General features: G+C 36.3%; 1 protein-coding gene and 1 non-coding gene across 2 annotated transcripts in view; one reads left to right on the top strand and one right to left on the bottom strand.

Annotated features, from left to right (window-relative positions):
- LOC115437552 (cadherin-18-like) overlaps positions 1 to 14,386 on the bottom strand; it is a 263,744-nt gene that overhangs the window by 122,688 nt on the left and 126,670 nt on the right. The window contains exon 3 of the mRNA XM_030160788.1: positions 12,298 to 12,465. Within this exon, the coding sequence (XP_030016648.1) occupies positions 12,298 to 12,465 (168 nt within the window). The remainder of the gene's footprint in view (positions 1 to 12,297; positions 12,466 to 14,386) is intronic.
- On the top strand, positions 7,719 to 7,792 carry trnat-agu (transfer RNA threonine (anticodon AGU)). The gene has a single exon. It is a non-coding gene; the product is annotated as a tRNA-Thr (tRNA).

Below are 14,386 nucleotides of genomic sequence, written 5' to 3'. Positions count from 1 at the left end.
TTTAATGCTATATCACAAAATGTTCCTGTGTTCAAAGTGAAATAATATTTTACAGACATTCCAGTTTCAGATCCTGTTCAAATGTTCAGATTCTGTTAGTTCAGAACTAACATCAGAACAGGATTTTTGTGCAATGCCAACAAAGGAACTAACATTATTTAATAAAAGAGTCTTAAATAATAATCGATAAAATATAAACAAAAAACAAAAATGAACCTCCACAATGTCTGCATTTGAATAAATACCTAAAAATATCAATATATCAAATCAAATCAAAATGTATTTATATAGCACTTTACAACAACGTAACAAAGCCCAGAGTGCTTTACATCTAAAAGCATGATTAAAATATAAGATAAAAAAAACAGGTTAATCAAGTATTATATATATATATATATATATATATATATATATGTATATATATATATATAGTACTTTTTTAATATTGATACAGTATTGTGAAATGAGATATTGCAGAACCAATATTTTCTTACACCCCTACTGACAACTACAAACCCTGGTAAAATGGAAGTAGTGCTACTTGTTTTTATTAAAATTCTGAAAAATATTAAACCCATAAAGACCCAAACATCCACCGGTGACCAAAACCATCTACTGATCTAAACAGTTTAATGCCTGTTGATCCACTAATCCTATCAATGCATGTAAATAATTAGTGTAAAATGCAGTTTGTCATCTTTTCATGGTCATTTGGACGTTCAGAAGCTCTGTAGTTACCGTGGAAACGTCGTCATCTTCTACAACATTGATTCATCAGTAAACCCCATGGAGCTGGATCAATGACAGTGGATGGACACACTGGGTTTATGTTCAGTTAATGACGGATTTAACTGAAAGAGTCACTTTTTCTGCAGTTTTCTCTGTTTTTGATATAATATTCCTCAACTTTAATCTGAGTTTTTATCAACATCTTCATGATCAGTGAATGAAATACAGGAAAATACCTGATTTATTCTAATAAATTACAGTTATATACATTGTTATTATTCATTCATTCATTTTCTGAACCCGCTTTATCCTCACTAGGGTCACGGGGGTCGCTTGGAGCCTATCCCAGCTACATAGGGGCGAAGGCGGGGTACACCCTGGACAAGTCGCCACTTCATCGCAGGGCCATTGTTATTATTATTATTATTATTATTATTATTATTATTATTATTATTATTATTATTATCCAATGGATACAATTACAAGATTACTATGGAAGTTGCCAGAAGAGCTTATATGACACAAAATAAATGCTGTAGAAAAAACTTGTAACACCAGTGACATTCTAGAGCCTAAACAAACATCCTGTTAAAGTACAAGTCGGCTTATTAGTCATAGTAGCAAACAAACAAGCGGAAATGTGCTAATTAATAAACTTTAGAGGAGCTGGAAGATATTTTTCTCCTGTTTAACATAAAGACCCAGTGTTACTTTTATGTCAGCTCCAAATGAAATTTTCCCCACATCCAGCGCAGTGGCGTGCACAGACTTTTTGAAGGGCAGGGGCCAAAAGGAAAAAAAAGGACACATACAGCCAGTGAAGAGGGCAGCATGTTCTGACTCCCAAGAGGGCAATTCAGCACATATTTTGGCTCCCAAGAGGGCACTTTTGCACATGTTTTGGCTCCCAAGAGGGCACTTTAGCACACATTTTGACTCTTTAGCACATGTTTTGGCTCCCAAGAGGGCACTTTAGCACACATTTTGACTCTTTAGCACATGTTTTGGCTCCCAAGAGGGCACTTTAGCACACATTTTGACTCTTTAGCACATGTTTTGGCTCCCTAGAGGGCACTTTAGCACATATTTTGACTCTTTAGCAAATTTTGGCTCCCAAGAGGGCACTTTAGCACACGTTTTGGCTCCTAAGAGGGCACTTTAGCACACGTTTTGGCTCCCAAGAGGGCGCTTTAGCACATATTTTGACTCTTTAGCACACATTTTGACTCTTTAGCACATGTTTTGGCTCTCAAGAGAGGCACTTTAGCATATATCTTGGCTCCCAAGAGGGCGCTTTAGCACACGTTTTGACTCCCAAGAGGGCACTTTTGCACATGTTTTGGCTCCCAAGAGGGCACTTTAGCACATGTTTTGGCTCCCAAGAGGGCACTTTAGCACACATTTTGACTCTTTAGCACATGTTTTGGCTCCCAAGAGGGCACTTTAGCACACATTTTGACTCTTTAGCACATGTTTTGGCTCCCTAGAGGGCACTTTAGCACATATTTTGACTCTTTAGCAAATTTTGGCTCCCAAGAGGGCACTTTAGCACACGTTTTGGCTCCTAAGAGGGCACTTTAGCACACGTTTTGGCTCCCAAGAGGGCGCTTTAGCACATATTTTGACTCTTTAGCACACATTTTGACTCTTTAGCACATGTTTTGGCTCTCAAGAGGGCACTTTAGCATATATCTTGGCTCCCAAGAGGGCGCTTTAGCACACGTTTTGACTCCCAAGAGGGCACTTTTGCACATGTTTTGGCTCCCAAGAGGGCACTTTAGCACATGTTTTGGCTCCCAAGAGGGCACTTTAGCACACATTTTGACTCTTTAGCACATGTTTTGGCTCCCAAGAGGGCACTTTAGCACACATTTTGACTCTTTAGCACATGTTTTGGCTCCCTAGAGGGCACTTTAGCACATATTTTGACTCTTTAGCAAATTTTGGCTCCCAAGAGGGCACTTTAGCACACGTTTTGGCTCCTAAGAGGGCACTTTAGCACACGTTTTGGCTCCCAAGAGGGCACTTTAGCACACGTTTTGGCTCCCAAGAGGGCGCTTTAGCACATATTTTGACTCTTTAGCACACATTTTGACTCTTTAGCACATGTTTTGGCTCTCAAGAGGGCACTTTAGCATATATTTTGGCTCCCAAGAGGGCGCTTTAGCACACGTTTTGACTCCCAAGAGGGCACTTTTGCACATGTTTTGGCTCCCAAGAGGGCACTTTAGCACATGTTTTGGCTCCCAAGAGGGCACTTTAGCACACATTTTGACTCTTTAGCACATGTTTTGGCTCCCAAGAGGGCACTTTAGCACACATTTTGACTCTTTAGCACATGTTTTGGCTCCCTAGAGGGCACTTTAGCACATATTTTGACTCTTTAGCAAATTTTGGCTCCCAAGAGGGCACTTTAGCACACGTTTTGGCTCCTAAGAGGGCACTTTAGCACACGTTTTGGCTCCCAAGAGGGCACTTTAGCACACGTTTTGGCTCCCAAGAGGGCGCTTTAGCACATATTTTGACTCTTTAGCACACATTTTGACTCTTTAGCACATGTTTTGGCTCTCAAGAGGGCACTTTAGCATATATTTTGGCTCCCAAGAGGGCGCTTTAGCACACGTTTTGACTCCCAAGAGGGCACTTTTGCACATGTTTTGGCTCCCAAGAGGGCACTTTAGCACACATTTTGACTCTTTAGCACATGTTTTGGCTCCCAAGAGGGCACTTTAGCACACATTTTGACTCTTTAGCACATGTTTTGGCTCCCTAGAGGGCACTTTAGCACATATTTTGACTCTTTAGCAAATTTTGGCTCCCAAGAGGGCACTTTAGCACACGTTTTGGCTCCTAAGAGGGCACTTTAGCACACGTTTTGGCTCCCAAGAGGGCACTTTAGCACACGTTTTGGCTCCCAAGAGGGCGCTTTAGCACATATTTTGACTCTTTAGCACACATTTTGACTCTTTAGCACATGTTTTGGCTCTCAAGAGGGCACTTTAGCATATATTTTGGCTCCCAAGAGGGCGCTTTAGCACACGTTTTGACTCCCAAGAGGGCACTTTTGCACATGTTTTGGCTCCCAAGAGGGCACTTTAGCACACATTTTGACTCTTTAGCACATGTTTTGACTCCCAAGAGGGCAATTCAGCACGTTTTGACTCCCAAGAGGGCACTTAAGGACATATTTTGACTCTTTAGCACATTTTGACTCCCAAGAGGGCACTTTTGCACATGTTTTGGCTCCCAAGAGGGCACTTTAGCAAATATTTTGGCTCCCAAGAGGGCGCTTTAGCACACGTTTTGACTCCCAAGAGGGCACTTTTGCACATGTTTTGGCTCCCAAGAGGGCACTTTAGCACATATTTTGACTCTTTAGCAAATTTTGGCTCCCAAGAGGGCACTTTAGCACACGTTTTGGCTCCTAATAGGGCACTTTAGCACACGTTTTGACTCTTTAGCACACATTTTGACTCTTTAGCACACGTTTTGGCTCCCAAGAGGGCACTTTAGCACATATTTTGGCTCCCAAGAGGGCACTTTAGCACACGTTTTGACTCCCAAGAGGGCACTTTTGCACATGTTTTGGCTCCCAAGAGGGCACTTTAGCACACGTTTTGACTCTTTAGTACATGTTTTGGCTCCCAAGAGGGCACTTTAGCACATATTTTGACTCTTTAGCACATTTTGGCTCCCAAGAGGGCACTTCAGCACACATTTTGGCTCCCAAGACGGTGCTTTAGCACACGTTTTGGCTCCTATGAGGACACTTTAGCACACGTTTTGGCTCCCAAGAGGGCACTTTAGCACACGTTTTGGCTCCCAAGAGCGCACTTTAGCACACGTTTTTCAACAATTTGGCCACGAGGTGTGTGTGTGTGTGGGGGGGGGGGGGGGGGGACTGCCTCTCCTCCCCCTCCTGTGCACACCACTGATCCAGCCTGTCTTACATGATTTATCACCATTGATTTATAATGTTATCCTCTGTATTTTGTACTTTATCTGTATAACTCAGATATTTTCTGGTGTTTAATTCACTGATCATGTCGATGTTCATAAAAGCTCAGATTAAAGTTGAGGGTTATTATATCAAAAACAGAGAAAACTGCAGAAAAGTGACTTTTTCAATGAAATCCATCATTAACTGCTCTGTATTTTGCATTTTTAAGTGAAAATCAGGTATTTTCCTGTATTTACTGCATTGATTGTGTGGATCATTCATTAAAGCTCACATTAAAGTTAAGGGTCATTATATCCGAAACTGAGAAAACTGAAGAAAAAGATTTTTTTTTCTGCAAAATATATTGATAAGTGTGTCCATCCATTGTATTGATCCACCTCCATGGGTTTTACTGGTGAATCAATGTTGTAGAAGATGATTGTGTTTCCACGGTAACTACAGAGCCTCTGAACGTCCAAATGGGTCATATCTGATGACCGTGAAAAGACGACAAACTGTATTTTACACCAATTATTGACATGTATTGATAGAATTAGTGGCTCAGCAGGTATTAAACAGTTTAGATCAGTGGATGGTTTGGGTCTTTATGGGTTAATGGAGTCATGCACTGTTTACAGGTTTTTTACTGCTCATCTCACGCTTTGTATTTGACTTATTTAACTCTTGGCAGCAGAAAGGACATCCACATTTATGCATAAACAGCGTGTGTCGGCCTCATAAGAGACGTCTGTGTACACTAAATAAAATGATTCTCTGTGTGGTTCTGCATGGGTGCTTGTACGTCCTTGAATCAGTGACAAAATGAATAAAAAAAAAAACCCACATGTGTGCATATTAACCAAGCGGGCTGAGCTGTAATGCTTTGTGATATAATATTTCTTGACATGTTTACTGCGCGCATTAGCATAATGCTACATTCACGCTACCCTGACTACATGATGTGTCTGTGTCTGGGCATGTTGAAGTCATTAATCATATTGTGTAGGCACCATTTATCAGCAGGCTACAGCATCAGGGCAGTTTAACCTTCTAACCTCTGTGTCCATGCTGTGGTTTTAATTTATATATGGTTTTTCTAGGTCACTGATTCCCAACCAGGTGTACGTGTACCCCAGAGATTACCTGCACAGTTGCTGAAGGTGTTTGGGTAAAAATAAATGATGTGAAAATACAATAAATAATAAAATCTATCCATTGGTCTGTTGAATGTGTTACTACTAGTTAGTTAAAGACCAGTGGATGTTCTTTGTGCTGTGGAATTTGTCTAATAAAGTAGAATCACCAATAGTAGGTGTACGTCAAGTACACTGTAAAAAAAAAAATCTGTAATTTAACAGAATTTTCCCTGTTTATTTTACAGATTTTTCCTGTATTTTTAACATACAGGAAAATATCAATGAAATGACAAAAATAGACTGTGATTTTACATGTCAAATGTAAAATAAGATGAAAAACTTTAATGGTGAATAACCATAAAATTTCCATTTTTTAAAAGAAATTTTTTTCTTTTTTCACAGAAAAATACAGTTAAATACATTTACAAATGTATTGTAATTTCACAAATATTTCTTTTCTATTCATGAGATTAAACTGTTAATTAAAAGTTTAATACTGTAAAAAAAAAATAATAATAAAATGAGATAAATTTACTGACAATTAACCATAAAAGAAGTATTTGTTCTGTCAGTTGAACCAGACTTGTTTGTTAATTGACAAATATCTTGTGTAATTACAGGAGGTTTCACAACAAAAATGTTGAATAAATGTATTTTTGTGAATGTATAACATGTATAAGCACTGATAAACTGTCCAAATACAGTTTTTATCAGTGGATTGGACAACTGAGTCTCATTAAAAATTATTTATATACATATATTTATCGGGAATTAGATTGTTTTAATAAATGTAAGCGTTCTTTATTAAACATTAAAAAGCCCCCAAAAATCTTCAAAATCTCATGTAAAGTTAGGGCAAAAAACTGTATTTTAATTATGGAAAATTACTGTATTTTTATGAGATGGTTATTTTCTGTTATTTTACAGTATTTTTTTGGCGCCCCAGCTGCGGGAATATTACTGTTTTTTTACAGTTTTTTTTTTTTTTTTTTTTTTTTACAGTGTAGTGATGGGAAGTTTGATTCTTCCTACCTAACTCAATTCTTTAGGTTCATTTATCTGTTGCGAATCGATTCCTTTGATTCACTAACTACACACACACAAAAAAAAACCATCGGTCACAAACCATCAACCAGTTTGGCGGTGGTAAATTGTCAAGGTCTTTCTGAATTGTTAATTTCCAACTGAATCCTTGCTCACGACACCATTTAAAAGTCATTAGATTTTGTTCAAATTTGCATATGAACTAAACATAAATGACATAAAACATAAAAGGAACTAAATATAAATGACATGTTTAAAATTATTTATTTATTTATTTATTACCCCGCCCCCTGAACGGGAGGAAAAAGGTATTGTTTTTGGTTTGTTTGTTTGTTAACACTTTAGCAGAAAAAATTACTGGTTGAATTCATACCAAATTGGGTTTATAGATTACCAGTGACCCAGAATTTTGGGAGAAGATGGTCAAAGTTCGAAGTTTATATGAATTTTTAAAAACCTTTTTCTTTCCTCCCATTTACTTATATTGGATGAAATTTCAAATGTCTATCAAAACATCAATTCTGTTTCAATTTACTTCAAACTTGCCACATACATAGAGACAATTGTTATACATCACTCTGACAGAAAGCTAAGCCATGTATTATATAGAACTGAAACAACACAAAATCTTTCTTAAAGTAATCTGAATGTTTACACTTTTTGGATCAAACGTTGACATCAGCACACACAGACATGATGACATCAGCTGGATCGATGCCAAAATAAGATAAAATATGTGCAAGGGGCGGGGTTTGTCGTGCCTGGCACCACTTGTTTTTTTATGTTTCACAGGTTTGTTTTTTTTTTTTTTTTAGAATTCACATAATTTCTACCACTACATGTCTTCCAACAAAATGCAGAAACTGTGTGGCGCTGTGGCTTAGTTGGTTTAAGTGCCTGTCTAGTAAACAGGACATCCTGGGTTCAAATCCCAGCAGTACTTCTGGCTAGTTTCCCCTTCATGGCACTAAAAAAAGCACCATAGTATAATAATAAAAGGTAGAATAATAGATCAGTGAAGTGATTTTCAAAAATCTTTCTTTTTCGACAAGATACAAAAGATAAAGGTTTATTCTGATTGCATTAGTGACATATTTATACAACGCCATTTCATTCTAATAATGAATAATATTGGCAATACTTTGACTCTATTGTTGGAAACATATGCTGTATTACAATGTAATGTCACATATTGTATATCACTTGGTTAAAATATTGTTATTTAGGTCCAAAACATGATAACTATTTTTCCGTTGATTATACGCTATATATGTACAGGGTGGGGAAGCAAAATGTACACTGAACATTTAGTTGTTTTTTCTCAGCAGACACTACGTCAGTTGTTTTGAACCCAAACATATACTGATGTCATAATCATACCTAACACTATTATCCATACCTTTTCAGAAACTTTTGCTCATATGAGTAATCAGGAAAGCAAACGTCAAAGAGTGTGTGATTTGCTGAATGCACTCGTCACACCAAAGGAGATTTCCAAAATAGTTGGAGTGTCCATAAAGACTGTTTATAATGGAAAGAAGAGAATGACTATGAGCAAAACTATTACCAGAAAGTCTGGAAGATACTATTAAAGAAGAATGGGAGAAGTTGTCACCCCAATATTTGAGGAACACTTGCACAAGTTTCAGGAAGCGTGTGAAGGCAGTTATTGAGAAAGAAGGAGGACACATAGAAGAAAAACATTTTCTATTATGGACATTTTCTTGTGGCAAATAAATTCTCATGACTTTCAATAAACTAATTGGTCATACACTGTCTTTCAATCCCTGCCTCAAAATATTGTACATTTTGCTTCCCCACCCTGTACATGGTTATTTTCATGTACAAAACATCCAACATTCAGGAAAAATATGTTGAAATGAATGACAATGTCTCTTCCTTTGCCTATCTCAGTCGTTCCGCTCTTTCCATGTGTGAATTCTAACAGTTGGAGATGAAACGATAATTTTTTTTGTAAAGCCTTTTGTCAGTGGATAAAGTTTGTCCACAGTGCACCTGTGAAAATTGCATACGGCAGTGGACCGTGACTGGCCCATAACCTTTTGCGATGTCACAAATCCCCCTGATAGGTTCATGCCTTAAATTCAGAGAGACAAATACAAAAACAAGATGGAAGTGTTGAACTGTATATACGAGATAAAAGCATAGAGAAGGAACAAGAAGATAAAAAAAAAACACCTTTGATTGAAGACCAACATAAAAAAAAACACAGTTGACATTTGTCTCTTATTTTGCTCAGTGGAAAAACTTGACAAACTCATGGGTCGTGTGGTAAATCAAATATAGCAGTACAGCAACACAAAGGTGAATTATTCATCATGTTCTGTCCCATAATATATAAAACTTAACGTGAAAACATGTTATTTAGGTTGAAAACCTGATTTGTATTTTGCTGTTGATTATAACCATATGTATGAGGTTATGCATCCTCAGATTTACTTCCTATAATGTGCAATAATCCTTTAAATGTGAATTATGTGCAATAACTATAACCATGCAGTGATCTGTCCTGCAATAATAATGCACAATTTAGTCAATATTTATCAAAAAAAAATAAAAGCACTATTTTTATATAGACCTGGTTCATAGATATACATACTGTCACATACTGGTAATACTGTAAATTGTGCCGATTCATATTTGATCTATTTTTTTTTTTTTTTTAATTCTATTAAACTCTGTTCTTATATTACTTTGTTAAATTGTACTTACTTTTTTTTTTTTTTAATTTTTTTTTTTTTTTTAGTTTTTGTAATTTTATATTTGCTCTATTCTTATTTCTGTAACTCTGGTGTTTGTAAATATTGCTGCACTGACTGGAGTTTTATTATTGTCACACAATGACAATTAATTCTATTCTATTCTATTCTATTCTATTCTATTCTATTCTATTCTATTCTATTCTATTCTATTCTATTCTATTCTATTCACTGTAGTTATCAGAATGCCTTAAAAATATGGAAATGAACATGAATTTATGGTTTGTGTTTTCCATTGACCCTCAAATATAAAAACACTGAAGAACATGTACATTCAGGGTGCATTCACACCTGGATAATCCTGCAGTTCTTTTATTTGGTTCAGATCAAATGCAGACTATTTTTTTCATTTGGGTCAGATCACAGTCTCATTGCACTTTTTGCTAGTGGATCAACATTTTTAAACAGAGGCACATATGTGACGAATTGTGCAGGCATTGGACAGAAAAGTTGAGGGCGGGGTGAATCAGAGACGGCGGGTGTTGATGAAAACAAACATGGAGGTCCGACCTGCAACTGTGTGAATGTAACTTGCTTGTTAAAAATTTGCCTAATGGACAAATGACAATTTCACCAAAACTCTTGGTGCTGGCAAAGGGTATATCGTATAAAACTGCAATGGAAAGACCTTTTTTTGAGTCATGTGAACAAAAAAAACAAATGTTGATGGATATTACAACTAGTGAAGAAGATGAGTTTTAAAACAAACATGGCGCGGAGTGTGTGGACACATGAGGAAACTTTTTGGAAATTTTTAAATTTAGCGCAGGATAGAGGGATAACAAACATTCTAGATTTAAAACAGCAGGTATTTATGTTCTGCGCCATGTTTACGGAATGACTTTTCGTGACATCTCGTGATAATAAATAAACAAATCATTGCATTTGTGATTTAATGGAAAAACCAACAACATGCACTTCTGTTTTTTTGGACATTTAGTAAATATTGGTAAAGTTTTGCGCATATGTCCAATGGAAAAGTGATTAAGAGAGCACATTACTCCAGTGTTGGTTTCCCTGCACTGGCTACCGGTAACCTACAGAATTGATTTGAAGATACTACTCCTCATGTATAAAGCTCTAAATGGAACCGGACCAAGTTACATTGCAAACTCACTGATCAATTATGTACAAACTAGAACACTGAGGTCAACAAACGCAGGGTTACTAGCGACTCCCAGAAATATTACAAAGAAAATGGGGGACGCAGCCTTTACTAACTATGCACCAAAGTTATGGAATACAATTCCAAAAGACATTAGAGAAGCCAGTTCACTGAATATATTTAAAACCAAATGAAAAACATTTTTATTCTCATCAGCCTTTGAAAGGAGATAAAAATGGGGTCACAATTCAGGAACCAGGAATGTGCGTTTTTTTTTTTTTTTTTTTTTTTTAATTTTTTTATTTTATTGTATTTCTGTTTTTATTTTTTATTTTATTGTATTTCAAATTTCATCTTATTTCTTGCACTTCAAAAATTCTATGCATAATCAAATATTTTAATGTGCGCTGCTTTTATTTTTATTTTATTGTATTTCTCTCACATTTCATTTTATTTCTTGATGTATAATCAAATCTTAATGTATTTTAATATTGTATTTTTTCAATCAGTGTGAAGCACTTTGGGCTACAATTTCTGTATGAAAGGTGCTATACAAATAAAGTTTATTATTATTATTATTATTATTATTTTGCTTTTTTTTACTCTTCTGTATGACACTGTTTTTAATTGAACAGCTGTTGTTAAGTGTTTAATCTATTCTTGTATTTTATTCTTTTTATTTTTGGTTTCTATTTATTCTTCTGTACAGCACTTTGGTCCACTGTGGTTGTTGTAAAGTGCTTTACAATTAAAGTAGAGCAAGAGCGAGAGCGAGAGCGAGAGAGAGAGCGAGAGAGAGAGAGAGAGAGAGAGAGTGCTTAATTGTTAATTTTCTCCCTGTAAACCGCTTTGGATAGAAGTGTCAGCCAAATGCATAAAAGTAAAATGTAAATATAAATCAAAACAACAAAAAGCCCACACCTCAGCCTGTACGATACAATAAAACCAGACTTGGTAAAGATGACCTGCCGCTGTCAGATACCCCCAGCAGTTGCTTTTCCATTGGACATCTGCACAAAACTTTACCCATATTTACTAAATGTGGAAAAAACAGACGTGCGTAATGTCGGTTTTTCCATTAAATCACAAATGTGATGATTTGTTTATTTATTATCACGAGATGACACGAGAAGTCATTCCATAAACATGGCAATGAGCGTAAATATGGTGTTAATTTACAGATATATTCATTATTATTATATACTACCCCTCTATCTCGTACTAAATTAAAAAATGATCAGATTTCCTGGTGTGTCCACACATACCGCAACATGTTTCTTCTTCTTCTTCTTCGCTTGTTGGAACGTCCGTCAGCATACGTTTTTTTAATTCACCTGACTCTAGCTGCAAAAAAAGCTCTTTCCATTGCAGTTTTGTGTGATACACCATTTGTGCTACGCCCGAAAAACCACCCTTCGCCTGCGCAAAAACTTTTAATGAGAAAAATGAGACTTTTGGCGAAATTGTCGTTTTTCCATTCGGTCAATTTTTATGCTCAAGTTATATTTGCACAATTTGAGGGTCAATGGAAAAGCGACTACTGTGGATGACGGAATCACTTACTCTGTGGGAACTTGGGAGGGTTGTCATTGACGTCTGTTAGGGTGATGTTGATGGTAGTGGATCCGGAGAGTCCTCCCACCGACCCCGCCATGTCTTTGGCCTGGATCACCACGGCGTAGCGGTCCCTGGTCTCACGGTCCATGTTGGACATGGCTGTACGGATCACACCTGAGGCAGAGGTAAGTGCAGATGGTAAATGCTGGGGAAAAACTCATGTTCTGAAGTTTGCTTTTGTACCACTGTCATGTATTTACACTGAGGACTGAATGACGATTGAAGGTGCAGTACTTGATAAATATTACCAACATTCCTTTATTACATTTCAGGACATTGCAATTCAATGATCTGAAAGGACATGAGACTTCTGAATCTATTCCTGACTAAAAAAAATCTACTCTGTGATGTTTTCATTTTTTGTACAGGACTGGGGTTACACATGTGATTGACAGCTGTAATCACCAATCGCTGATGAGATTCAGCCTGATATGACTAGGGCGACTCTACATCTCGACACGGAACCTTGGAAAAGTGATTTTTCCATACATGCTGAAAATGACGAGAGAGAGAGAAAGAGAGAGAGAGAGAGAGAGAGAGAGAGAGAGAGAGAGAGAAGTTTTATTACTGACTCATGATCCACATTAAAAAGCAAACAGATAAATACAAACACAATAAAAAAACATAAAAAAAAAAGCCTTCTATACTTTCAAGAGGCAGTATAGACAGAGCAGATATGATAATAAATGGTGCTAAATCATTTAGGTAAGATTAAATAGAGAGAAAAATTCATTTGGGAACTGACCCAAAAGTCACACTGGTTCTTTATGGGTTAAATATTTAAAAAATACCCGATTTTTATTTAGAAATGGAAAATTCAGAGGGCAATATCATAATAAATGGTGATAAATCTTTGGAAATGTAAGATGCACAAGTGGCACAAAAATAGTTACAGATCTTTAAGTGTCAGTGTGTTGATACCAGTGTTTTTATACATACATTGACAGAAAAAGTTTCATCAATACTGTCTCATTATGTTTATATCAGTGACCTTTAAGAAAAAAAAAAATCTATATATTTATCTCCCATTCTCAAAAATGTCAAATACAGTTCATTTAAAAAATGTTGGTTAACTGGTAAATCAGTTTAAAAGATACTGTATAATCAAGTGCAATCACAATAAATAGCCTATCTATAATATCAATTGGATTACTCAGAGTACAGCCATTTTAAAGCATTTTTAAATGGAATTACGCATTTTAAACATTTCCCTGTGGTCTACATAAACTGTAAATGCTCTGCTTGGGTCTGACTTCTTCATTCATTCAACTCCACAGGTCCATCTTCAACCCTATTCATGACTAATGACACCAGAAAGGTGGTTTAGAGCGCTGGCCCTTTAAATGCAAATGAGCCACTTCATGCTCTGCCCCCTCCAGGTTGTTGACTGTGCTGCTCTGTCCCATTCAACAAACAACTGAACATTTTAGGTAATCGGCTCTAAGTTTGGACATATTTTCAGTATGGACTACAACCGCTGCTGCTGACAAACAATTATGTCGCACTTGGAAAAATGTTCATTGGAAGTCTTGAGCTTGTAGTGCAAATGTCGTGATGTAACTAGTTATAGATGTAACAAATTAAGAAGGAATTAAAACAGGTTATAGAAATCAACTCGGTTTTTGTCAAAATGAATATAAAGATAGCGCTGCAGCACCTGGAGGGTTCAAATTTAAACTGTATGAACTATTAGGGTCCAAATACACAAATAAATGAACCACAGACGAATAAAAGTGGGTTTAGTAAAATATGAGCCCTTTAAGTTACTGAGACCCTGTGCTGCTTTTGTGGCAGTCCCCAAATGAATTTTTCTTGATATTGAACCTTTTCTTAAGTGATTTATCACCATTTACTCTAATATTATGTTTTGGATTTTGGATTTTTAAGTGAAAATCAGGTATTTTCCTATATTTAATGTATTGATTATGTAGGTGTTCATTAAAGTTCAGATTAAAGTTCAGGGTTATTATATCCAAAACAGAGAAAATTGAAGCAAAAGATGATTTTCTTGCAAAATACATTGTTAACTGAACAT

Source organism: Sphaeramia orbicularis, chromosome 17 (assembly GCF_902148855.1).
Source record: "Sphaeramia orbicularis chromosome 17, fSphaOr1.1, whole genome shotgun sequence".
NCBI classification, from domain to species: domain Eukaryota; kingdom Metazoa; phylum Chordata; class Actinopteri; order Kurtiformes; family Apogonidae; genus Sphaeramia; species Sphaeramia orbicularis.
This window is presented reverse-complemented; position numbering and strand designations above follow the sequence as displayed.